Here is a 26787-nt window from a genome sequence, read left to right as displayed (position 1 = left end):
ATGAGGTACTCTACTCTACTGTGAGCTATTTTTCCAGCCCCTGCTGGGGTATAAATGCACTCTGACTGTCTAATTCCATTCGTTTCTGATTTGCAGTGCGCTGTCAGATTTCTGTGACACCCTGCTGGATCCTCTGAGGATTCCTAAACCCAACGCCGTTAAACTGATGAACATGGATCTGCCCCTGATGTCTGGAGACAGAATCCACTGTCTGGACATCCTGCTGGCCCTGACCAGTGAGGTAACAACAGATCTAAAGAGATTACACCTGATCTAAAGGGGTTATATCAGCTCTAAAGTGATCATCTGAAGATGTTATAATAATGTTAAAGCTGATCTAAAAAGGTTACAAAGATCTCAAGTGGTTAAAACAGATCTAAGGAGGTTACAATAGATTTAAAGAGGTTAGAAAAGATCTGAAGTAGATCTAAACAGGCTACAACAGATCTTAAGAGGTAACAAAAGATCTAAATTGGTGACAGCAGATCTAAAGATGGTATAATAGGTTTAAAGATCAGATCTGAAGAGGTTACAACTAGGAATGAGAATCAGCAGGGGTTCCCCAATACTTCACAGTAAAACCTGTTTCTGGTATTTTGTCAGTTGTCTGAAGTTGTACATAAGTAAATAATGTGGTTGTATTCAGTCGGTGATATTTGGCTATGTTTACATTTTACACAGTAAATCAGGAGGTGGTGGCTGATCCCTGATCTGTGGCATGACTTTAATTAAAGCAGCCAAAATGTGCAGCTGTTTTCCACCTGTGCTGATGAATCCCATCATGCACAGTGACCTGCACATTATTGGCTGCCATTCTCACTCCTGTTTTAACCACTTAGTAACTTTTTTTTGCTGTTGATTTCTGATGTATATTACTTTGATCATCTCATATCATATCACATCACATTACATCATCTCCTATTAGATGGTTATGTTGAATACTGGATTCTGATTGGTCAATTAAAGCTTTGTGTGGTCCTTTATTTTTAAATGTCAGACAAGTTATCAAACTGCCACCTCATCACTGTACCTGTGCATTTCAAATGAATGCCTGTCACCAGAGAAAGCCTTGCAGGCTGATGTAAGTAAGCTAGCTGCATGCACAGAGAGAAGTCTGTTCAGTTGCTGACAGTCAGTGTCAAAAAGACGTTACAGCAGCAAACCTCTGCAGCAGCTAACTAAAACCATGTCCACATAGAGACAGATTTTTTGAAAAAGCAACATTATTTAAATTTAAAAAAAAAAAAAAAAATCTCTCTGTCCACATGAGAAAACATGGATCTTGTGGATGTGAGCTTGTGCAGAGAGGCTGAAGGCTGAATTATGGTTCTGCAGACACCAGACGCAACATGCACGCAGTTGCTCCGCAGATGGTGTGTGCCTATCATGCTTCTGCGTCCTGCCGGTCTAGTACACTTTGCAATTCCCGGTAGGCATTGGCACGGTAGGCGGCGTTTTTTTTTTTTTTATAGATATACATAGACCCAGTTATGTCTACGGGCATCTGGACGTCTTTTTTTCAATCCAAAATTAAAATCGATGAGTTGAGATCCGATCACAACAAAAGTTCTTTTAAAAATGGCGCTGCTGTGGTGCTACAGCAGGAAGCGAATTGATGTAATTCGGCGGACCAATCAAAGCTCTTGTGGTCTGCATTGGGTTTGCGTAGTTCCAACCCGTAGTTAAAATTTTTGGGATGTGTGGAGCACGTCTCTGCGTCGGTCGCAGAGGGCCCGCAAGGGACGCATTTGCTACGCAAACCCTCTGTAAGCTACGTGTACATGAGAGCATAAACTAGGCTTGAGAAGTCACTGCAGCGGTTTGTTGACGTCCATGGGTGGACTGGCCATCGGGCACACCGGGCATTTGCCCGGTGGGCCGATGTGCTACGTGGGCCGGCAGTCCCCCGTCACTTTTTTTTTTTTTTTTTTTTTTTATTACCGATATTATTTAAATAGCTGACCGGCCCATACAACCAGTAATTCAGCGGCCCGATTGACACTGGGCTGGCCCAATCACATTGCTAAACGTAGTTTTTGCGTAGTTTGGTTCTGCCTACGTAATGATTTTGGCAAATAGTCATTGCAAGAGTTTGTTTACTAACCACCGGGCCAGCCCTTGAGACATGCTGCTCTGCGGCCCATTGGTTATTTTTCTTCACTGACACGGGGCTGGCCCAATCATATCACAAGCCTTTGGCTCGGTGCGCCGGTGTGCAGTGCAACGCCGGTCGAACGTTATCTCATAGGATCTACTGAGATGGAAAGAAAACGCAAAGGTGGTACAGAGAAACTGCGAGAAAAAAAAGCGGCTGTCAATTTTCAAACTGATCGGACTTTTTCACTGTCGGAGTTTGTCGTAATTTATCAACATGAATGAAGAATGAGCCCAAACACCAAAAGGAGACGTAATCCCCAATGGCAGAGCAGATAGTGCCTCCATCTGCAATGCAGGAGATCAAGGGTTCAATTCCCCACCCGGACAAGACGGCATTACGACTTTATTACTTCACTTTGTTGTTAACCATGACAATGAAGTGATTCTTATTATTCTGCCTGTCATTGGCTAGATGACACACAAAGTAGCATTTAGGGTTTCTGTAATTTTCATTTCTGTACTGTTTTTTGTGAGTTTGTTTTGTAACCCAGGTGCTAAATTATTGTTATCATTATTATTATTGTTATTATTATTTTGCCTTGTTTGTTTTTTGTTTTCAGATTCAGATTTAAACAAGGATTTGTGTGGTATACTTTGTTTGTCGCCATGACCTTCCTATGTGCAGTTTGGGCTCATTCTCCTTTCATGTTGATAGGCACCTACACTTACTGATCTGAAATAGGTGCCCAAAAGGCGTTGGCCAGTTTTGGCTTGTTCAATAGAATAAAAAAGTTCCAATTCATCTATTGTATTTTATTGTTCCACTATAGTACTATACGCCAGTATGACTGGGGTAGCCAAGTAATTTGACATATTTGAACAATTTTTTAAAAAGTAACGTAATAGTTACTTTTCCTGGTAATTAATCACTTTGACAATGATGTAACTCAGTTACTAACTCAGTTACTTTTTAGTAGAAGTAACTAGTAACTATAATTAATTACTTTTTCAAAGTAGTGTGCCCAACACTGCTGATGACAGCTAACTAATTGCATGGCATTATGGTTTTAAAGAGTTGCACAGTTGGTATACACATTTAAGAGAGCAAAAAGACTGGAAAGGTGTGCGTTATCGAATGTGGTGGGCCGATCTGGTCCAAAATGCCCGGGCCGATTTTTTGTCCCAGTCCGCCCCTGTTGACGTCCCACAGTTAGCTACGAATGCAAGAGCAAATCCGCTTCATAAAGTCTTAACAGCGTCCAAAACTGTAGGTTTATGTATAGTTGTGTGTCGTCAGCAATGGAAGTTGAGGCCATGTTGACAGATTATTTCTCAGAGTGGGAGAATGTACATGATGAACAGCAGTGGTCCAAGATCTGAACCCTGAGGGACACCATGGGAAATCACATCACATCACAGCATGTCATATAATGTTACCCCACATCATGTCAGATCTCATTATGTCACATCCCATCACATCACCTCATACGTTTCTGTGTAGGTGCTGGGCGACTCGGGGGAGATGGATGACCTCAAAGCCAGTGTGAAGGAGAGGTTCATGGCCAACAACCCCTCCAAGGTTTCCTGTTCTCCTCTGTTCCTTCCTGTTCTGTCCTGTCTGATCACCAGTGCTGAAGGGTTTTTCCACTGTCAAGAATCTCCATGAGGATTTGTTCACATGACATATTCTGCTGTCATTTGCCCAGATAAAGTCCAGATCAGACTCCCCAAAAACATTTTCTGCATCAAGTTAAAGACCTTGTTGTTCTTAAAAACCTTAGTGAATATATTTTTAAAAACTAAACACTTAACTGTGACATCAGTGGGAAAAAAATTCTGTTTGGTTCCAGTTTCCTGTGTTTTACTGTTATTTATTATGATTTAATGTTATATATTAATATGTGAAATATACAATGACTTCCTTAACATTTCACCATATATGCACACAATATTTCAAACATTTCAAACTTTTCCAAAACTGTTTACACCTCATTTAATGTTTAGCATGTTACTGTTAATGTCTTTATTTGTGTTTCATCGGGTAGCGGCGACTGCCTGGTTGCTTTTGTTCATGATCTTTACATGTTTGCTTCTTTCTTTCTTCTGACCAGAGCGAAAAATGCCAAAAAAAAAAAAAAAAAAAAAAAAAAACTTAGAGTAGTCGAGTTTGGTCCAAAGTGCTGCATAGTGTAATATGGGGCCAATCCTCATGACGATATTGAGCTTAAAAAACGAAGTTGGTCCCCCTTGACAATCTAAGGTGCAATATTTATCGATATAAACAGTTTTATTTCATGGTTTTGACACAGTTTTCTCTCATAGACGGCCGAGGCAACTGGTTTGGTTTCTACTTCTTCCTCTCTGTTTATTTCTGGCACGTTGCCAGTGTTAGGAAGGTTTCTTTTGAAATGCAACAGGTCACAGATTATTAGTTGCCCTGTGAACTAATAATAAATAATGTAGCTATTTTAATTACTTCATCAATGTAAAGTAACTTATTACATTTAATTACTTTTTTAACAAATGTTTTAAACTGGACAATAAAGAAAGTAGAACTCAACACACAAACAACAAACCGTCTTGACGTTGTCAGACCGGCTGCCTGGAGCCACGCACTTTGATCTGATTGGCAGACGAGAGAGAGAGGCGGTGCAAATTCAGCAAGAGAGCCAATCAGAAACAAGGCTCAAATGAATGGAGTCTGGATGTTGGGACGCTCCTACCCATGATGCTTTAGCTTTCAAATTTGTCCCAAAGGCTTTGTTGTCTGGAAATCTGCAGAGGAAGACGTTCCTGCACAGAGAAAAGATGCAAAGCAACACAACGAATGTTATATTCTGAATAGAAGTTTTTCTACTGAGAGAATATATTCAGATGTAACATCACCAACATTTTGATTAGAAACTGTAATTTCATTCATGTCAAGGAGTCTCACAGATACAGCCGCCATTTTGAAACATTTCAACTGAGGCGGAAAGTTGTGTAATTTGCGTCTTTGTCTCGACTTGGTAATCGTGCCATGATAAGAAGTTGCCTCACGTTTGGTCTTGACCCACAGTAACAGATTACAATTACATGAATTTGTAATTTAGTTACATGTAACTAGTTACTCCTCAATACTGAATGTAGCCAATACCGCCACCTTCTGACAAAACTACGCTCTGCGCTGCCTCGGTTATTCCCTCTTAGCTTGACAGTTAGATGGAAACATGGCTGTTGTTTTAACACTGTTTAATCGAATAATAAATTACTGTTACTCTGCACAGGTGTCGTATGAACCAGTCAGCAGCACCCGGCGCAAGAAACAGCAGGAAGTGGCGGCAAGCGTCATCCAGAGAGCGTACAAGAAACACCGAGAGGAACCGAGGAAGCAGGGCAAGGAGGAACCTGGAGACGTTCCTGCAGAAGAAGGCGAGAAGCTCCCTGTCGCTGCGGTTCTCCTCCACTCCTCCCCCGGCAGCGGCGCCCCAAGCCTCCCGCCGGCGGAGGAGCAGTCCATCGCCTGAACGCACGGCGACAGGCGGCAGCCGCGAGGAGCTGCAGGTGGTCGACTGCTCCACAGGAGGCGCCTCCAACAGACCGAATCACCACAACATCACTAACAACAACCACAGTCACTTCCTGGTAGAAAACTGTCCGTTCATTTGATTTGCAGAGGCTTGTGAGATCAGGACATTTATGGTGATTTTCCATTAGCACCTACTCGGCTCTACTCAGCTCGACTCTACCCGACTAGACTTGGATGCAGTGGTTTTCCATTACAATTGAGTACTATCTCATCGTGGGTGGAGTCGTCATAGCAACGCGGCCCCGCCACCAAGCACAGAAAAGTCTCCACCTCTTCATTTGACCACTGTACTGGTTTGCATGCCATTTTCCAATTTTGCCAACTTAAGCTATGATCAATTCACACGGTCGCTGTTGCTGTTTTTTTTTTGGGGTTTTTTTAAACGCCGGGTTTGGTTTTTGTGAAGGAGTCCCTCTCGTGACGTCGCTCCCTGTCCAATCAGTGGCCTGTACTCCGTTTACGTCACATTTTCAGCTCGACTCAGCTCACTTGGAACCCCGGCTGAGTAGGTACTAAAATAGTAACTGGTACCAGGTACTACCACCTAATGGAAAACCTTACAAAACGAGTAGAGTCGAGCTGAGTCGAGCCGAGTAGGTACTGGTGGAAAAGGGCCATTAATTATTTCTGTGGTTGTGAATCGGCCCTGATCGTAAAGATTCACAGATAAACACGAGGCTCTGGAAATCTGATGTGTCTGATTTGATGACAAGCATGATCCTTATGATTACTATTATTTTGTGTTTTTGTATTCATTAGCCAGCATCTTTCATAAGTCAAACAGCACCATCTAGTGCCTGTCGGGCTAACTGCGAGTTCACAGCGCACGTTTTCTCTTCTCTGGTGGAAATAGGAAAAGCCTAAGCCCTTTCTCCAGTTTTTACACAAACGCGTCATTGAAATCAAATGTGCACGATGTAATGGTTTTCTACCAGGAAGTTATTCAGCAAGTAAACAGGCATTACAATTTGGCATTTATGCTCTAGCCTACATATAATTTTTTTTCTACCTGTTACTATGGAAACTAACCTGTAGAGCAACCCGTTTCCTGTCCAGGGAGCAACTTCTCCTTTTGGGGAAACCATAACCTCTTTGATATTTTAACCCTCAGAGGAAGTTTCCCTGTGGCCTCGACAGGCTCCTGACCGTCAGGACGTCCTGAGCGGGGAATCGTCTGTGGATCTTTCATGTTTTACTCACTAATCCTAACCATGACATAGCCTTACTTACACTAATTATTAATAACATGTCACTGTAGACCCGGTTATTACTAACATGTCACTGTAGACAAGGTTATTGATAACGAATCATTAGACAAGGGACCACTAAGCCTACAGATCCTTGTTGTGTCAGAGGCAGGACGGGACGTGTAGCTCAGAGTTTACACAGTCACAGTCAGGAAGGCCATGACCTGCACCGCATCTGCCTTAACCCTCAACCTACCCCAAAGATCACCCGAACCTTTACAGCTCGCCCTCAGACCGGCGGGTTCACATCTGCATGGAGGGCGTCGGCCGTGACGTTTGTCCGTTTTGCCTTCGCTGAAGCCACGTGATCGATGGTTTTGCTCTTTGATCAACGCCCTCTCATTTTTAAAGCTTTTTAAAATACGAAAACAGTTTTTTTGACTTACGATGTAGGCTACATTTGTATTTGCCTTTTTCCTGTAAAGAAGCAAAAGATCAAAAATAAAAGACAAACATTCCCAAATAATAAAAGGAAAAATGTGTCTTCCTTTGAGAGAAAATGAGACTGAGGGTTTTCAGCGGCAGATATAAAAAAAATACAGACAGACAGACAGATAGACAGATAGATAGATAGATAGATAGATACTGTATTTTTACCTTTAACTCAGATGATCTGTGTTCATTTCTCAAGTTTTTCTTAATTTTTAGCTGAAGTGTTTCTTATTTAATCAGGACCAAAATCTTTCATCTTTATACCAAATTTAATCTTTATTTTTCTCGAATAGATCCAACGAATAGATCACTAAATGTACGATTAAAAAAAAAAATCTCACTATCGAACAGTCGACATGCAGGAAACACATACCATGTGTTGGAGAAGCAGCAGAGCCCCGTCCTGACAAAATCACATCCCTCTGTTAAAAAAATAAAGATTAAAAGAAAAAAACTAAAAAAGCTCAGCAAAAAAATATATAACATAAACATTGCTTTGCTTGCCTAATGCAAACCAACATATTAGCTGCTCTTCACACTGCACTGCGCCCTAAATGTCTCTTCAATCCTGCATCTTAGATTATTTTAGATTATGGGATATCTCACTCTTGGCAGGGCCGACTGAGCCCGGCTCCAGAGCAGGTTAACCCACACTGTCCTGGGACCGTCCCAGAGAGGCGGGGCTGAGGGCCGGTCGCTCCAGCAGAAGCAGCATCACACAGGTTAGGGGTTACACCTGTCAGCAGGTGAAGACACAGTCATCCCATCTGTGAGAATTGGAGCTACATTTTACACACCTGATTTGACTGTTAACACACACACACACACACACGCGTTTGGGTCAGTAGGTCAATATCTGGTTTATTTACAAGGGGTTTACATTTTGTATTTTTTCGCCAAGCTCCAAATGAGGAGCAGAGTTTTTTTTTTTTTTTTTTTTTTTTTTTTTTTTTTTTTTTTTTTAGGGAAAAGGCACGGGCCATGTTCTTTAATAGGCTGATCAGTTGAATTATATTGTTTGTGATGTTCTCTGATACGTTCCACCTCTGCCTCCGCTGGAAATCCTCAAATCCTCACCTGGGAGAGGAACTCGCTGCACGGCATGGAGGTAAGAAACACTCATACACGCTCTCTCTCTCTCTCTCTCTCGCTCTCTCGCTCTCTCTCTCTCTCTCACACACACACACACACACACACACACACACACACACACACTATAATATAAGACTTTCCAAAGATCCTCAACAGAAATCTCGTGGAAGGCTCGTGGAATGAAAAATGCGTCTTGAGAAGCCACTTGAAAGCGTCCAGGGAGTCAGAAAGACGAGGAGGTTGTGGAGGATTGTTCCAGAAGGTGCGGGCTGCAGCCGAGAAAGTGCGGTGACCTTTAGTATTTTGAGAGAGGGATGGAAACAAAGCTGAGACAATAAGGGGGGCAATAAGGAGGTCAGCGGTGGTACTGGGTCATGCACTGCTTTATATTTGTAATCAATCGAATCTCACAGTTTATCCTGAATTTTATCTAGGCCTATGTGATGAGGGACCTGCGGCTCGTTCTAGTTAATAATCTGAACCAGCTGTAAAGGATTCAGAGCGGCTTGACTGAGGCCTGTGCCAATAATCTAGGCTGTATGGCAGAAATTCAAAGCGTGAGTTAGAAGGTCGAGGAACAAGGTTCTTCTGATTTTTGAAATGTGTCGGGAAGAGGTGTGGCGCCTCCCGACACACCGCGACCGGTGTTCAACAGGTTCATGACATCAGCGCAATAGCCTATGCAATATCGCCCTCTTGTGGTTAGTGATAGAAATGAATTGTCCACAGACTGAGAGTCAATAATTAGATAGAACAATAATATTTTTATTATGTAGGCCTGACAGTGGCGGACCGCATAAAAATGAGGAACGGGCCGCATGTGGCCCCCGGGTCCCGGGTTGAGTAACCCTGGTGTAATGTAGTTATAGCGTGTGACTATTCCAGCATGTGCATTCTATATTGTACATTGGTTAATGTTGGCGTAAACCCCTCTCTTGAGAAATTGAGGACTTGACCCCCACCCCCCACCCCCACCCCAAGAAGTGGAGTCGGATTTGTGCCCTTGCTGCTGTCACACAATCCAATTTTTGAGAGAAGCAAAAAAATTCACTTTTCTTTTTTGAGTATTAGATAGATAGATAGATAGATAGATAGATAGATACTTTCTTCATCCCGAAGGAAATTCACAGTTTTCAGCAGTATCCACAGAGTACAAGATTAAGTAAATCAAAAATAAAGAATAAAAGATGACACTCGAGATCTAAAGATCTACGTACCCAATGTGCAAAAAATAATGTGCAAAAAAACAAACAAACAAAAAAAAAACAGTGTGCATCGATGTATAGCCTACTCATACTACTCATTATCCATTACTCATAATCATTAAGTTCTCACTTTAATGTAAATGTTTGTGACAGGTGTCTGAACGCAGTATTTAAAAATCAACAACCCTGACTCGCAGTTCCGTATTTTCACGTTGCCTTGAGCACTTCCGTTTACTGCGCCACGACGTTTATTTTGAAAGGCGGCGCCGGAAGCTGCGGGTGCTGCCGGGTCCAGCTTGACGGGAGGCTCGGAGCTGAAGTTGCGTTGTGTTCCGTGTGAGTGCCTGCCAGCGCCGCGGCTGCTCCAAAACAACGCTCTCTGTATTTATACCCGTTTAAACCGGTAACGACCGCCGGGTCGCCGTGTGACGAGCCGCCGCCGGCCCAGCGAGGTGCTTTCTCCGGCGGTTACATACTTTTAGGAGGCCCGGGGGGAGAGGCGCAGCAGCTAACGACACTAGCCGTCATGTCGTGGGAAGGGAAGTGTGCTGGTTCTCCGCGTCTGGCCTCGCCTCTGTCCTCGCCTCCTCCCCGCCGCACGACTCTCTGAGCCGGCCTGACAACACTCCAAGCCGCGGTGACTTTCCTCCGAGCTGTCAATGCAGCTAACACCCAGCTTTACTCGCTAGTGAACCCCAGCAGGCAGGCTAACTGTAGCTAGCTAGCTCGTTGAAACCATGGCGGACAGTTTCGGAGAGCAGCCGGACGGCGGTGCCCTTGGGTCAGGCGTCACGGGGCCGGGCGGCGGGGCGTCGCTGCTGCCGCCGCCGCTGGCCAGCTCTCTGCCGGGCGGACACCCAGCGGCAGCCAGCGGGGCTTACTCCGGCTCGGGCTCCAGCTCCAGCCCGGCCTCTCCTCCTCCCGCCGCGGCCGCACAGAGTGGCCTCTCCGCGGTGGTGGCGGCCCCCATGTCCGCCGTCATGGCCCCTCCGGCCGGGTTCGGGAGCAGCTTCACCCCGGGCTCCTCGCCGGTGGTCGCCGTCTCTCCCACCGTGCACGCCTCGTCGCCGCTCCCGCCGGGCGTCGGGCTGGGGGTGGGCGGGGTGGCAGGAGCGGGCCTCCTGTCCCAGATCCACGCCACGTCCTGGGACCCGACCCTCAGCACCGACTGGGACAACGAGAAGGCGTCCCAGCAGTGCATACTGAGGATCAAGAGGTAAACAAATACCGCAGGAACACTGACATGTACACCTTGGGCTGTGAAACACGGTGTGTGTCGTGTCAGGTGTGTGTTTCCAGGTAAGTCGAGGCCTAGAATTTCAGGCCATTGAAACGAAAGTAAAAGTTTCACAGGCCGCAGTTTGCGACTTTTCCAGAGAGCGGAAGTTCAGGGAAACTGAAATATTGCCTAATTTAGCAGACAGTCACTCCCAGACATTTTCCGACAGTTTCCGAGGCCGGGGGTTTGCCTGTGGCGTCACCGCTGCTCCTCCGTGCTGCCACAAGCTTTATTAGTAATTTAATTTGATTTGATAGGGCGGATGCGGTGTGACATAATTTCAGTTCAGAGTATAAACCTGATTTGCTGCACAGAGGCTTTCAGCTCTTATGCCTATTTTGGCTTTTACACGTTACCGTGTAATTAAAAAATATACAGATTTCACAATCATAATACATTTTTGATATGAAAATAAATTAAAACTGACATAACGAAATATATTGATTTTCAAATAGAGCGTGGGTGTGAAGAGTTTGGTGGCTAAAAACGGGTACAGCTCCGGTTTGCTTGCAGCCAGCACCTAAAACTTTTGTTGTAAAAGATTGATTTATATCTGGACTGGAATTAATTTGATGTCTGTCAGTGATGTGTTCCAGAGCTGACAGTGCTTTATAGAGAAAGCTAATTGTCCAGATTTAGATTTAGGAGTAATTTCCAGCGTTTGAAAGTTTAGTTAAACATGGAACGTGGGAAAAGTCCTGGAATGATGTGACAAGGCTTTTTGTGATTCTCCCACGTTCTTATACTGATTATGAGTATTGATTATGAGTGTCAACGTGAGTGGCAGGTGTGTTTGTTTATTTTGCTGTTTTCTTCCTTCCAGTGTGACTGAATCTCACATCATCCACAGTTTTCAGGAGGTTTGGCTGTTTGTAGTAACTGTGTGCTCGTCTTCCTCGTCTCTCTCTCTCCCTGCAGGGACATCATGTCCATCTACAAGGAACCACCACCGGGGATGTTTGTCGTTCCTGATCCTCAAGACATGACCAAGGTAGGACGTTCCCCCTGCTGACAACCCGGCTCAGGTGTCTCTCTGCTGATCGAGCAGCCAAGTCAGCCAGATAACTTTAAAAACGCCGCCCAGCATCTAAAGAAGATTTTACTAACAGGCACCAGACACGACACCTAAACTTAACATTCAGGTTTTGTTTTACAGAGTCAAATCAGTGTGACCACAGTGTTCATCCCGGCCTTTTTCCCCACCGTTAATCTGTCTGACTTCCTAATCCAGGCTCCACTTTGTAGTCAGGTGCTGCTTTTCTTTCTGAAGCCCCCTTTTCCATGAAGTGATGGAAAACGTTTGGAAAACTCAACAAAATGGATTTGACAGAGTGCAAATTAAACGTTCACTGCGGCCGTGTCCCCAGAAACAACCAGAACGTTCCAGGTTGTGATGCGGACATGACCGGATGGTTCTCCCGCTCAAATCCGAATTTTCTCGTAACCGAAAAGTTGAACTTCATCCACACGGTTTGATACCAAAAACAGTGAAATGAGTGAACACCTGTTTTACGGTGTGTAACATCACAGGAGTGCATGTAGAGTCTCTGCGGCGTCCACACCGCCTCTGTTTTGTTCAGGCTCTTGGACTTTGTTCCTGCTCGCCCAGCAGGAACAACAGAACCGGTTCCCTGCAGTTTCCAGCCAATCACAGCAGAGCTTTATAGAGCTGATATGTTGATCTCCTGGTACAATACTGTCATGATACCTGAGTGCCAGTTTGATCTGTGTTGTGATTCTGTAACTTTTGGGATTTGATTGTGTGATTTCTTGTGGTTTGTAGTTTCTTGAATCGCCCTGCCGTTTGTGGCTGTGAAGTTTCACGAGGCTGTTTGTTGTTCTGTTGTTCTGTTGTTCCTCGGCTCCCCGCAGATCCACGCTCTGATCACGGGGCCGTTCGACACGCCGTACGAGGGCGGCTTCTTCCTCTTCCTGTTCCGCTGCCCCCCCGACTATCCCATCCACCCGCCGCGGGTCAAGCTCATCACCACGGGACACAACACCGTCCGCTTCAACCCCAACTTCTACCGCAACGGCAAAGTCTGCCTCAGCATCCTGGGGTGAGTCGGGCCAGGAAAACCCTGGAGGATGAATTGGTGTCTTTTTGGTTTGTCTTTTTGTTTGTTTTGTTGGAAGAATTAGACCAGACTTGTCAAGAAAGCTCTTCTGTCGACATCGTTGCTGACAGTTGTGAGAGATTTCCAATCAATAGAGCATCAATAATTAAAAAAACAATAAGATAATCAATAGAATTACCTGACATAAAAACGTCCTTACGAAGGAAGACAAACTGGCAGATGTGATGAGACTGAACTGTGTCAAAAAAACAAATCATGTGAAAGTCTTAGGCCTCATTTTCACCGTGACTGAAACCCTGCAGCCTGACGGTGACCTTTGACCTCACACTCACCCTCACCCTCCCAAGACCTTTTCATCTTTCAGTGTAAGACACAAACAAGATCAAGCTGTGTGTGTGTGTGTGTGTGTGTGTGTGCAGGACTTGGACGGGCCCAGCGTGGAGTCCGGCTCAGAGCATCTCCTCTGTCCTCATCTCCATCCAGTCTCTCATGACGGAGAACCCGTACCACAACGAGCCTGGCTTCGAACAGGTACCTGTGTGTGTGTGTGTGTGTGTGTGTGTGTGTGTCAGTCTGTGGAAGCAACAGTTAGTGTCAGATGTTAAGCTCTTAATGGACTCGCTCCGACGTGATTCATCAGATTTGCTTTTAGCCTGTGAAAGAACCCTGTAGAACCCTGCAGAACCCTGAGGTGTTCTGGCAGTGGCTTTTTTAAATTCTCCCTAGAACCAGAGGGAACCACACGGTGAGGCGGCCTGGTGTCACTGTGGTCCAGGACTCGGCTCCTCCTGGTTTCTAACTGAAGTTTAGTCGTTTGTTTATATTTTATTCATGTTTTTTTCGGTCTGGTCGTGTTGTGTTGTTGATTATTGTTTTTTTTTTTTTTTAGTTTTTATTGTTTTATTGTGTGAAGCGTTTTGTGTTCCATGTGTCTGTTTGACCAAAGTGTGCTTGATTGGTTCTCAGGAGCGCCACCCGGGGGACAGCAAGAACTACAACGAGTGCATCCGCCATGAGACCATGCGGGTGGCCGTGTGCGACATGCTGGAGGGCAAAGTGCCCTGTCCCGAGGCTCTGTGGTGAGACCCGACCCCACACCCCCCACCCCCCCAACCCGACCCAACCTGACCCCCCACCCCCCCTCTGTCCTCTGGCCTGATGTTCCCCTCCTTTCTCTCCGTCTGAGGTTCCACTCGCGTTCGCCGAATTCTGCGGGCGGAGGGGATCCGAACCCCGCTAACCGGTCGCCAGCCACCACCGGCGAGGCGGTTTTAGTCGACGTGGCAACACAAGAAATCTCATAAGAACCCTGTAGACTAGCAAGGAACGACCCAAAATAGGCAAGAAATTAGTTTAATTAAAAAAAAAAAAAAAAAAAAAAAAAACTATAAGAAAATTACACCAAAAATCTGCTTTAAAAAAAGTAGCAAAAAATTGCAAAAACTCAGTAAGTAATATCAGACATATTAGAAAATTAGCTGAGCCGTTACCAACAAAAATGATCAAAACTAGTGAAAAAAATAAATAGCTAAAATAATTAAACAAACATTAAATTACTACAGTAAAAAAATACTAGAAAATAGCCAAAAAATTCCCCCAAAATGAAAATAAATAATAATGATAATAATAATAATAATAATAATGATAGTAATAATTAAAATCAAAATGAAAACTACAAAGTGAATTTTGTTGAGAAGGTGTAATAAAATTTTAAAAGCGGTCTCCCTGGTGAAATTGGATTCGTGCCGGTGTGATTGGCGGGTCTGGAGCCAGGCTGCTCTCTCCTCTCCTCTCCTCCTCCTCCTCCTCTTCCTCCTCTTCCTCTTCCTCTCTGTGAATCCCCCCCCCCTCCTCCTGTTCGCTGCGATGCCACAGCTGTGTGTGTTTTGCAGGAGTGTGATGGAGAAGTCCTTCCTGGAGTATTACGATTTCTACGAGGGAGTCTGCAAGGAGAGGCTGCACCTGCAGGGCCAGAACATGCAGGTGAGCGGCTTCCTCTTCATCTCACCTGCGTTTACCTGTGTGTCCTTCTCTGTGTCTGTGACCTGAGACGGGCCAGGCGCACCATTTCTGAACCTAATAATGACTCAACTTAAAATCACGCGGCTCTTTGGCACATGGTGTCTTCCTGGTCCAGCAGAGCCTGACTGTCGCTAGAGGTCACTAGAGGTCATGTTCTCCAGCGACGTCCAGTTGGACAAAAGTCTCTGCCTGCAGTGAAATGGCTGCTATGGGGGCCAACATCATCACACAGGAATCAAATGTGGCTCATTGAATCCACAAGAGTCTCAGCTTTCCAGTCAAAGCCAACTGATGCAGCTCCAAGACTGTTTAGGCCCCAGTCTGCACACACACACCATTTTACAACAGGCCACAAGAACACATGTGGACTGCAGGCTTTGGGGCCCAAACTGCATGGGATTAGCAGAAGGTGGGCGTGTCTGCAAAGGGGAGAGAACCCATTTTCATTCACACAGCTGGAGGTCAGAGGTCAAGGGACCCTGCTGGAAACACACACGACAGCCAAAATTTAGCCAAATATTTAGCCGCCTTGTGGAAAACTTAACACGACTTTTTTCCTAACGTTTGTTGGCTGTAACAGGGACTTGATTTTTTTCATAAATTTTCCATAACCTTTGTTTCTTTGCCTCACATGTTCTTGTATTTTTCTGCCTACCAGGACCCGTTCGGCGAGAAGCGTGGTCGTTTCGACTACCAGGGCCTGCTGGCTCGCCTCGGCGCCACCCACAGGCGGATACGAGAGAAGAGCCCGGCGGAGGACGACCGCAACGACGACGACTCGGACTCGGACACCAGCTCCTCGGAGACGGACCCCGACAGCCAGGGCAGCTCGCAGCCCTGACCTGCAGGGCGGCGCCGGACTCAAACCCAGGCCCGGGGGCGCGGCGCGGCGTGGACGGACAGAGGGAGGAGCTTTTTGTTTGTTTGTTTGTTTGTTTGCTTTGGTTTCAGTGGTTTGTTTGTCCCCTGGACGTGGCGGAGGAGCAGCCGCACAGACGAGGACGGCTGTTGGCGCTGCTTTGTAGATAAAGATGAATTCCGGCAACAAAGTCGAGGCTCTCGTCGTCTGTTTTTGGCTCTTTGGCAGCTGCACAGCCGTCGACCTGCTGTCCTGCTTCACGCCGACACGCGAGACGGCCGGTGAGACGGGACGTTTACCGGCGACTGTGGCTTGTGGACATTTTTCTGGTTTGTGGTTTCACGGATGTGGACGAGAACAGGAAGGGACAGCAGCTTCCTCCTTCGTGTTGGATCTGGCAGCCGAGCGAGGCCAGCGGCTCTCCTCTGGCGGAGCTCCAGAGGCCGGACAGACGAAGAGACCTCGAGCTGCAGAGACGCCGGGACGGTGGGAGCGTCTCTTAAAGCGTCGCTCTGGGTGTTTTCCTCTTCCTCCTCTTTGCAAAGAACCTTTTTTGGTAAGAGGGGAGGAAGGAAGACGGCGGGACGGCGATGGACGGTTTGACGGGACAGACACCTGTTTTGGCGCGGCGGTCTGGGTTAGGTGCCTCGTTTCCAGGTGACGTCTCCTCGGACCGGACCGCGAGCCGAACCCGCCGCCACCCTCAGCCTCAGCCACGGGATCCCACAAAAAGAATAAAAAAACATTCAGTTATTGATTCTAATTCCGGTGATTCCTGTATATTATCATGACAAAATGTCTGCTTGGCTTTGAGTTTGCAGTTTGCAGTTTGCAGTTAGCGCTATTAAAATGAAGAGACGCAGCAGTTAGACCAAGAATGACATTCATCTTTTATACACGTTGATTTTTTGCTGTTTTTTTTTTCCTTCGTTGTGCTGAAATGAACTTTGACATGAACACAACATGTAGGACGTGCTCGCTGGTTTCACTTCCTGCTGCTCATTGGCTAATCAGGAGGTCAGGAGGTGAACGTCTCCAGTGACTTCACAACCTCTCTCCTTTTCTTTCTGCTCTCTTTTCTTTATTCCCCTCCCGTCCTGTTCCCTCTCATCTGTTAACAAAATAACTGGCCTTCTCTCTCTCTCTCTCTCTCTCTCTCTCTCTCTCTCTCTCCCTCCCTCCCTCCCTCTCTCTCTCTCTCTCTCTATCTTACTCTCTCGTTTTCATCTCACCCCAAAAACAAACTTCATTCTCTTTTTCCACACCAGCGGTTTCCTCTCGGTCAGACGCTCCTTCCCACGAGGCGTCCAGGTAGGCTTCCTGTTGTCATGGCAACAGGAGCAAACGCTGTGTGGCACCTCGTGCACACCTGGACCTGTGTGTGTGTGTGTGTGTGTGTGTGTGTGTGTGTGAGGCTTAGAGCATTATGATGGAAGGATATGAGCTGTTGCAGTGATTTCTGAGTTGATTCCGTTTTGTCACACTGATTCGGTGCGATATCTCACCGTTTTTATCCACTGCAGCTCGGCTCTGAAAGAGTCAGGCTTTGATTTGGTGGCAAAAACTTTTGACTTTTGGAGAATTAGATTTACATTTTCCTGTCTATGGAAGAGAATTAAAGCAACAACAAATGAAAAAAGAATTGTGAGATTAAAGTCAGACTTTATTCTCAGAGTTATGACTTTTTTTTTTTTAATGTCTGGCCCTAATGCTCTTCCATACAAAACACTGCATTGATTTGAATGGTTTCCTGGCAACCAGCAGTAATTGAAAACACAGGTGGGGGGGTGGGGATGGGGGAGGTTATATTAAGGAGCCAGAGCTTCAGAGATTTTGGTCCTGAATCACTGATCTGATGTTGGAAAAAAATGTGTTTTGAAAAATGTTTAAAATAGTTTTCTTGTTTGTTTGTTTGTTTGTTTTTTTTTTTGCCAGTTTTCAAGTTTTTTTTTCTAATTTTCTGGTTATTGTGCATTTTTTATTTTATTTTATTTTTTAATTTTTGAAAACCTTTTTTTTTTTCTTATTTTCTAATTTCACTTTTTTCCCCCACTTGATTTCTTCCAAAAAACACTGGAAAAGGCCAGGAGCAAAATGGCAAGAAATGACCCCAAAATGTGCAAGAAATTATTAAAAAAGAAAGAAAAGTAGCAACAAAATCTTTTTTTTTTTTTTTTTTTTTTTTTTTGAGAAGAAAACTGTTTAGAAGGATTAGACGGATTTATTTGAAGGCCAGATCAGAGATGCTGGAACAGATTTCTTTCACTTTACCTGTAAACCACTCCTGGGCCCCTGGAACAGCCTCAGCGGCCCCTGGAAGAGCCTCAGGGGCCCCACTTTGAGAACCACTGTTCTCAGCTGACCAAGGGGCTTGAGAAGTCGCAGAGCGTGAGCGCCCCCTGTTGTCTGTTTGCTGCCACGCTGACGCAGAAGCTCCGCTCAGTGCAGATCTCGCTCCTCGCCTCCCCGCTGCGCTGTTGCTCTTCTGGTTTCGTCAAACTAAAACTCAGCCGGCCGCTGATCTGCGGAGGTCCCCTGCGGTGCTGACGGATCACCGCGGCGGAAGGGCGTTCGCACGTTTATCCAGACGAGTTTTGTTTGGCTCTGATCAGAGAATCTCCCAGCAGAAATAGAAAAAAATAATCTCCGATTGCCAAAAATCTGCAGATGGCAGTACACTTCCTGAAGCTCTTGGGTTGTGTTCTTATGCCTGTGTGTGTGTGTGTGTGTGTGTGTGTGTGTGTGTGTGTGTGTGTGTGTGTGTGTGTGTGTGTGTGTGTGTGTGTGTGTGTGTGTGTGTGTGTGTGTGTGTGTGTGTGTGTGAGCGAGAGGAGTGTTCATTTCCAGGTCTTGATATAGTTGTTGTACAGAGAGTCTGGAAAGTGTGGAATAAAACGTTCAGTCCTGATGAAACCCGACTGTCTTGTATTATTATAATTATTATTATTGTCGTTTCTATTTTGAACACGAACAAATAACTAGACACAGAACAAAATAAAGACATGAACAAAAAGCAAACAACCAAAGAGCCAAATAAATTTGTCATTTGCACGTTCAAAAGGGAGCGGGAGGACGTCCCACCCCTTCACCTTACAATATCAATAATTAACCCGCTTCCAAATAATAAGAAGAATGATCATAATAATAATCACAACACAAACAAACCAAACCAAATACTAACAATATAATAAAAATAATAATACTCAAGAGAAGAAAGAAAAGCTTTCACACTTTCTTCACTTTATTTTTAATCAGTCAATTTGGATATGGACATTAATCCTTACAGGCCTTTATAAAAGAAAAACTGTGGTTAACATTAATTTGTAGGCCAAATGAACCTTTTTAATATGGACATTAATCCTGTTATGAAGGAACGTGTGTAGGCCTACGTGCTGCACCGTGGAACAGGGGAACGTGTGCACGTGCTGCACCGTGGAACAGGGGAACGTGTGTACGTGCTGCACCGTTGAACAGGAGAACGTGTGCACGTCCTGTGGTTTAAATGCACGTCGCGGAGCCGCTGCTGTGAAACTGCAGCTCCAACATCTTCACCTGGTTCGCGGCTGCCGTCTTTCACCTGTGTGGATCTCCAGCTGCTGCACACCTGCCGGCCACCGGGGGGCGCCGCCGCTCCACACACCGGCCTCCCGAAACCCAAACAGCGGCCCTGACCAGGACCCGAGCTGAGCCGTGTTCACTTTATCAGGGCCGGAGCCCTCCAGGGGAGAGGGCTCTATTGTTATTGTACCGTTTCTTTTTTATTATTATGCGTCATTAACCCTTAATTTGACCCCCTAAACATGCTCAAAAACTCACCAAATTCGGCACGCACATCAGGTCTGGTGAAAAATTCGATAAAATGGAAAAACGCACCCCCGAAATGCAAAAATGAGCTCGCTAGCGCCGCCTAGGTACACAAAAACAGCCGCTGCGGCCCACAGGAATGTGATAGAAAGACCAAACCAACGCCGAAACGTAGGTCTCATCAAGGCCTACAAATCACGCACCGACACCCCTGACCTAAAATCAACAGGAAGTCCGCAATTTGCGTTTCAAAATAAAATTCACGCCCAAAATTTCACTTTGCAGAAAATCTATCTCCTCCGAGGGCGTAAACGCTAATACATGACAGAGGACACAGTGCTTTTCAAAATTTCTGAAGGATTTCGTCACTACTCGAATCGTTTGGATTTTGTAAGCCCTAAAAGTCGGAGTCACCAAAACCTCTTTTTTTTCCATGGACTTTGGTGTGAAGAGGCTGACACTTGGCTCTAATTAGGCCTCTGCAGTCTAAAGTAAAAGTCTGACTGCTTTCAAACTTATGCCGATGGAAAGAGAATGAAATTTCCTACTAAAATATGAAAAGTTTGTGTACATTTGAACAGGTTTGTGGAAGCTGTGAGGAGTTTTCTGACATTTTTGACTCTGGTGTCCTCTGCTCTCTGCTCTGCCGGTCATGTGACTCACTCCAGCCACCTGCGAGATGCCGCCATACACACCCATTATAAAGTGTGAGAGGAGCAGAAAACACTCTCAAACTAAAATTGTGAAAACTCAAAAACAGTACAAGATGGCAAAAACTTGTCAATACGATATTTATAGATCAAGGTCTTGTACCACATTTAAACTTTAAATCAAGTCTGTAACTCAAACTATGTTCAAACGGTGAAAGCTCAAACGGGTGGGTTTGATCAATTTCTCCATTGGACTGAATGGGGATTTCTCTGTCTGCCTGCATTTTGGTGTTGCTCGTGTCAATCACACACTGGGACATTCTCAGCCTTTCAAAATAAAAGCTCGTATTTTCACAGCTGCTAGTACTCATGTCCATCACACTTTGACCTGGTAACATGGTCATCCTTGGCATTTCAAAATAAAAGCCCCAAACTCTTTCAAAATAAAGGCTCTTATTTTCACAGCTGCTAGTACTCATGTCCATCACACTTTGACCTGGTAACATGGTCATCCTTGGCCTTTCAAAATAAAAGCCCCAAACTCTTTCAAAATAAAGGCTCTTATTTTCACAGCTGCCAGTACTCATGTCCATCACACTTTGCCCTGGTGACTGGGACATCCTCGGCATTTCAAAATAAAAATTTCAAAATAAAAGCACCAAAATAATTGTCTGCACAAACAATACCATCCCCGGCTGGCACAGGTGCAAGGGCCCGTCCAACGCTGCTTGCAGCTTTAATTTTATTCACTTTTTTTTTTTTTTTTTTTTTTTTTAATATAAATACTTTTGTAATTTTCCATTCACTCATTTTGCCAATGCTCATCGGGCAGGAGGCACTTGTATACTTTATATTATATGAATTAATGAATGAATGAATAAATGAATGAAAGAATGAAGGTTCTTACTGAAGGAAGCGTGACAGGCCGAGATAACCCTGCCCACTTTGCAGGTGGTCCCGCTTTTAATTTGATAAAAGTTAATGCCCAAGTAATGACAAGGAATTTTTGTAATCTCTCTCTCTCGCTTTCTCCCTCACACACACACACACACACACACACACACACACAGAGCACAAGGAGGCAGGAGGATCCGTTTTCTCATCTTTTAATAACACATTCATATCTATGCTCTGTTTTGTTTACAAGGAGTTTAAAACAAGTGTTGATGAGGACTAAAGGAATCAGGCAGGCAGAGGGTGAAAGTCCATATACTGTAAGAAGACCACAGCGCCGCCCAGTGGAGGAGGGACACGGTGACGGCAGACGGGCCCTTCTTGCCGCGGCCCGGCCTGAACTGGAGGCTCATGGGAACGCAGGAGCGGATTTACAACTTTTCATCGGCTAAAATCTGAGCCTTAATCCTAATTCTGGCATGAGTCGAATCGCAGTGTCGGCGAGAACCGAGCAGTCTGCAGACGCCCACATCATCTCCTAATTTCCAGTTTTGAAACTGAGCCCCGGCCAGATTATAGGTGTAATCCCGCCTAATCCGGCTCAGAGCGGCAGAAGCATGAGCAGAGCCCCTCCCCCCTCCACCTGCGGCGCCTCGGCCCGGCTAGAAAACAACAACAGGTCCTTTTCCTTCTCAGACGAGTCGCTCGCGGTGAAGCTGGTCGGCGAGCCGTTCAGGAGGAGAAAGAAAAATGTTCAAAATGCACCCAAACACAAGAGATTACAATCCTCTGTCATTTGAAAAGAAAAACAAAACAAACAAAACAAAAAAAAAAAACAATGAGAGAAAAATTAGAACTCAACCGAAAAAGAAAACATGAAGAATATTTCTGAAGTTAAAAAAAAAAAAGAAAAAAAGTTTAATGAAGATGAAACACAAAAAAGCAAACTGGATAATGAAATCTCATTGATGTGTTTTTTTTTTTATTGTTTTTTTTTTTTGTTTATTTGTTGGTTTTTTTTCTTTGCTTTTTGTTGGAAGAAGAAAATGAGGCGGTCAGTTCTTCTCTCCCCCAGTTCAGCTTTATTATTCCATTTCATAATCCTTTCAAAAACATCTAACAACGGAGCAAGAAAACAAAATAATCTTTGGAAGAAGTAAAAGTTTTTTTTTCCTTTAATAGACTATCCACTACAGTATATGGAGATGCCGCTACCCAGTTATTCATTTACCTATATTTCTTTCGAGCATTTAAACGTTTTTTTTTTTTTGTAATTTTTTGTGTCCTTTTTCAAAAAGATTTTTACCATTTTCCTATTTTTCCTAAGAGGTAGATCAACAAAAAAAAAAAAAAAAAAAGAAAGAAAAAATTACATGGTTACAGATCAGATATCGTGCCCCTTGATTCAGGAAGTGAAATCACAGGGTGGTGGTGGGGGGGGGGCAGGGACAGGGGGGCCGAGCTGGAGGATTGTGGGTACTGGAGTTTTTCCAGGCGGCGTCTCGGGCCGATTTAGTCGCCGGCTTTTCCCCCCACTGGTTAAGGAAGTTAGTCGAACCAATCAAAAGGTCGTACCCCCCGGCCCCGCCCACCCCCGAACCCCCGCCCCCCCACAACGTGTCCTTATTGGGTATTCTTTTTTTACAGTCCCGTCTCTTAGCTGGAGAGGTAAAAACTTAAACAAAAAAAAAAAAACAAGAAAGAAAAATAAATTAAAGTTGAATAAGAAAAAAACTGAAACAAAATCATGACCATAACATGCACCGTCCGTCCGTCCGTCCGTCCGTCCGACTGCTTTGCTCTCGTCCTTATTTTTATTTGTTTTTTGCGATCAAAGAAAACAGAAGAACAATCTTGTGGCTGAGTCGTGGAGTTGTGTTGCTTTGCTTGAGGTAGCGTTCCTAGTTATGTGTCAAGAGGTTCGTTTGTTTTCGTCAGGTAGGCGTCGCTCTGCCGGGGAGGGGGGGGGGGGGGGGGGGGTTAACACGACGGGGAGGAGTTTGCGCCATTTTGTTTGTTTGTTTGTTTCCACATCGTTTCCATCTGTCTGTCTGCCTGTCTGTCTGTCTGTCTGTCTCTCTCTCTGTCTGTCTCTGTCTGTCTGTCTGTCAGTCGGGGCCGAGCGAGTCGCCTGCACTTCGTTATGAGCTCTTTGTTCTTTATAACGAGCGTCGCTGCTAAATGGCAAACTGATAGTAAATTAAACTGAAAATACAATGGAAAAGGTTTACAGATCAATTGGTAATCCATAACAAATACTTCACAGGGTGTATAAACAACAATAAGCTGCTCCTAAATAGTTTACTGTTTAAAAAGTAAACATGACTGATCATTTGTTTCTCTGCTGTAAACAACGATTAACGGAAGTTTAACTGTCAGTTCACCATTTATTAACAACGGTTACTCAGTTCTGACTCAGTTTGCTGAAGCTGCTGCGGGTTCGAGGCGTCGTGTTCGGGGCTTTGAGTCTCGCGCCTTCCGGAGAGGATTTATTTATTTATTTATTTATTTATTTATTTATGTATTATCACAACAAAACAAACCAAACTGCTGCTGCTCAGGGGGTTTTCTAATTGTTTGTGTTTTGATAAATGATTTTTTTCCCCTCTGTTTGTTTTGCCGCTTCGCCACGACGACGAAATCGGTGTCCTGCATCTGATTACGGGATGAGGTGGGTTTGTGGCGGGGCGGGGCATCGCGCGAGCTCCGCCCACAGGTCAGGACGACTCGGCGGCGTGCGGAGCGACACAGCTGGCTTTTGTTTCGTTGCACGCCGGCCCATCCGGTTTCATCCGGTTCCCTCCCGTTCTCGCGGTGCCGGGACGGTCAGACGTTCACGAGAGCGAGTCGCTCGGTTCTAATCCCGTTCCTGCGAGAACGCGAGCTTCGACTTGAGGCGCGTTTGTTTTCCGTTCTCGTGAACAGGAACCTGGACCGTTCTCGTGGTGCGCGTCCACAGGATCAGTTTACACACGTTCCGAATTTCGCGTGATTTTTATCATTTTTGTCCGAAAAGGATGGACGCCATTTTGGAATGAAACCCTTCACGCGTGTTTGGCACAGTTATCGTCATGTACTGAGTTACAGGTTAGTAGTTCATCGTATTTAGTAGCCATTTCATTAAGGGATCTGTTCATTAAAAAAAAAAAAAAAAAAAAAAATCAACACAAACCAAAAAAAAAAAAAGAAAAAGAAAAAGAAAAAGATCAAATTAAACTCGGTTCATTTCCCAAACTCGGAAAATGAGGAAGCCAAAGTCGGTGGTTAGAGTAGAAGGTCTTCAACAGAAGTGAGCAAAACGAACACGATGGAGACCAGCGCAAGAAAGGGCGAGGGACCCTGACGTTCCCGTCCGCTCCAAAAAAAAAAAAAATGAAATGATTCTCAAAAGACATAATAATAATAATAAAAAAAAAAACATCCTCGTCGTCGTCCTGGAGCGGGACGAGGGAGCGAGGATGCGGCGTGGCGAGACAGAAGGATGAAAAAAAAACGAGGGAGGGGAACCGGTGAGAGTCAGAGTTTGACGGGGCAGGGCGGGGGTGGGGTGGAGGACTGGTGTGTGTGTGTGTGTGTGTGTGTGTGAGTGTGTGTGTGTGAGTGATGCCGTAGCCGCTACCGCCGGGCTTTTCTCTACAGTTGCATTTCAAGTGATCAAACACAAAAAAGGCATTTCTTACATCGTCAGACACCCCTCGCTTCTGTCACCCCCCCCCCCCCCCCCCCCACCCCCACACGTCTCCCCTCCCTCCCCCTCCCACCCTTTTTTTTCGCCCTTCCCTCTCTACCGTCGTTAAATTGCATCGAGTTTCAGGTGTTACAGGAGGTTCTCGGTCGTTTCGATAGTTTGACGTTGTCGACGTTTTTATTTTATTTTATTTATTTTTTTCATCAATTAGTGCAACAGTACGTCCCCAGATGTCATGTCCAAAATAAAGCTTGCTGTATTGTCGAAACAAAAATTAAAAAAAAAAATAAAAAAATAAAAAATTTAAATAAAACAAAAAATTAAAAGAATCCTAACCAACCCAAATGGCTGCAGGCTGAATAATGAATCCTAAATAGTGTGTCTTGGTGTTTGTGAACAGAGCTCTATGGGTTGGAGAGACGGAAACTCCCAGAGGCAGCGCCGCCGGGGGCCGGGGGCCGGGGGCCGGGGGCTGGGGCCGGGGCCGGGGCCGGGGGCCGGGGGCCGGGGCCGGGGCCGGGGCCGGGGGCCGGGGGCCGGGGTCAGGCTTACACATTTAGGTTAATGTCAGCTGGATAATTGTGTCCAAAACGTCCGAGGCGCGCTGTTCCGCTGAAAAAATGTTCAAGGCTTTTATTGTGAAGAGGCCAGGTGTGCTGTGAAAACCTCCAGCCGCCGACCTTCATCTGATTCCTCAGGTTTCCAGCGGGACAGGGGGCCTCGGATGTTTTTTTTGTGTGGTTATTTACGCCACCACTAGAGGGCGCTTCTCTTTAACGATGACTGTGGGTCGTGATAAAACAGCTGCACAGCCGCCCTTCAGAATAAAAGGGCATCTTCAGAATAAAAGGCCGTGCAGGACAGCGTCCCGCCTCCGGCCCGGGTGCCGCGCTGCCCCGGGACGTTTCCGTCTCTGGACAAAAATGGAAGCATAGAGACAACAGAATAGACGTTTCCCTGTTGGTGAGCTCGCTGGGTAGCCAGTGGAGCCGCTCGATGGCGGCGGCGGCGGCGGCGTCATGAGGCGCAGGCGTTAAAAACATCGGGAATAATCTGGCAGTGTCCTTAAGTGACCTGGCGCGTCCGAAACTCTCTCAAAGGCTTTTCCCCGTCCTTATCTCTCTCTCTCTCTTTTTTTTTTTTTGTATGGTAACTGTTTTTTTTTTCTCCAAAGTTATTTCAAAAATACAAAAGTAGCGTGATGGTGTTCACCTCTTCAGCATCTTATGTACAGGTTTTCATCTATGACCTCTGTGTTCGTGGTGTTTTTCAACTCTCTTGCTTTTTTTTTTTTTTGCTCCCATTTTTTTTTTTTTTTTAAAGGTTCTTGGATTTCTCCTCGGTCGGTTAGAAAACAGACGGAGGGCCATAGGTTCTTGTCCTACTTTTTTCTGCTTTTTTTTCACCCAACCACATCCCCCAACAGAAATGAACACTTAAAACCAATGAACAGGAAACAGCCACACACCAGCACGCAGTGACACACACAGCCACACAGCAGCACACACACATCCAGCCAACAGGGAGCGTCTGAGGTGTTGTGGTCAGTGCACAGGTAATAAATATTCACATTCAGAGTAGTCAGAGCTAGTTCAGGTGTGTGTGTGTAGGTAGAATGCCCCTTCTGTCTCCTTATACAGTTACATTGCTCTCTGGCACAGCCACCTAGATGGACTGCTTCTGCTCCGCTCGGCGCGACTCGACCCGGAAGCGCTCCCACCTGGGACGGGGCGGTGACCGCCGCCCCCTCCTCAGGTGGGACGCTTCGCGGCTCCGAGTCGCTCCGGGCGCCTTAAGCCCTCTCGTAATGTTTGGCGCTCTATGATGACGACGTCATCACAATAAGGCAGGAGAGGAAGGGCCTTCAGGGCA

General features: G+C 45.5%; 2 protein-coding genes across 2 annotated transcripts in view; both read left to right on the top strand.

The window, feature by feature from the left end:
- LOC115363489 (sodium channel protein type 4 subunit alpha B-like) overlaps positions 1 to 6041 on the top strand; it is a 57828-nt gene extending 51787 nt beyond the window's left edge. The window contains exons 29-31 of the mRNA XM_030057740.1: positions 97 to 241; positions 3599 to 3676; positions 5364 to 6041. Of these exons, the coding sequence (XP_029913600.1) occupies positions 97 to 241; positions 3599 to 3676; positions 5364 to 5603 (463 nt within the window). The 3' untranslated portion in view covers positions 5604 to 6041. The remainder of the gene's footprint in view (positions 1 to 96; positions 242 to 3598; positions 3677 to 5363) is intronic.
- Positions 6042 to 9871: 3830 nt separating this feature from the next.
- Positions 9872 to 17521, top strand: ube2z (ubiquitin-conjugating enzyme E2Z). Its single transcript, XM_030057789.1, has 7 exons — positions 9872 to 10857; positions 11839 to 11911; positions 12793 to 12980; positions 13418 to 13529; positions 13965 to 14077; positions 14891 to 14981; positions 15679 to 17521. The coding sequence occupies exons 1-7, from the start codon at positions 10379 to 10381 to the stop codon at positions 15859 to 15861; spliced, it is 1239 nt and encodes a 412-aa protein (XP_029913649.1). The 5' UTR covers positions 9872 to 10378; the 3' UTR covers positions 15862 to 17521.
- Positions 17522 to 26787: the final 9266 nt, after the last annotated feature.

This window comes from Myripristis murdjan, chromosome 8 (assembly GCF_902150065.1).
Source record: "Myripristis murdjan chromosome 8, fMyrMur1.1, whole genome shotgun sequence".
NCBI classification, from domain to species: Eukaryota; Metazoa; Chordata; class Actinopteri; order Holocentriformes; family Holocentridae; genus Myripristis; species Myripristis murdjan.
The sequence above is the reverse complement of the archived record's forward strand: the minus strand, read 5'-3'. Positions and strand labels throughout refer to the sequence as shown.

Coding starts and splice junctions, on each gene's coding strand:
- ube2z (XM_030057789.1), top strand. CDS start 10,379: ATGGCGGACAGTTTCGGAGAGCAGCCGGACGGCGGTGCCCTTGGGTCA. Junction 11,912..12,792: donor ATCCTCAAGACATGACCAAG/GTAGGACGTTCC, acceptor GGCTCCCCGCAG/ATCCACGCTCTGATCACGGG. Junction 13,530..13,964: donor ACGAGCCTGGCTTCGAACAG/GTACCTGTGTGT, acceptor ATTGGTTCTCAG/GAGCGCCACCCGGGGGACAG.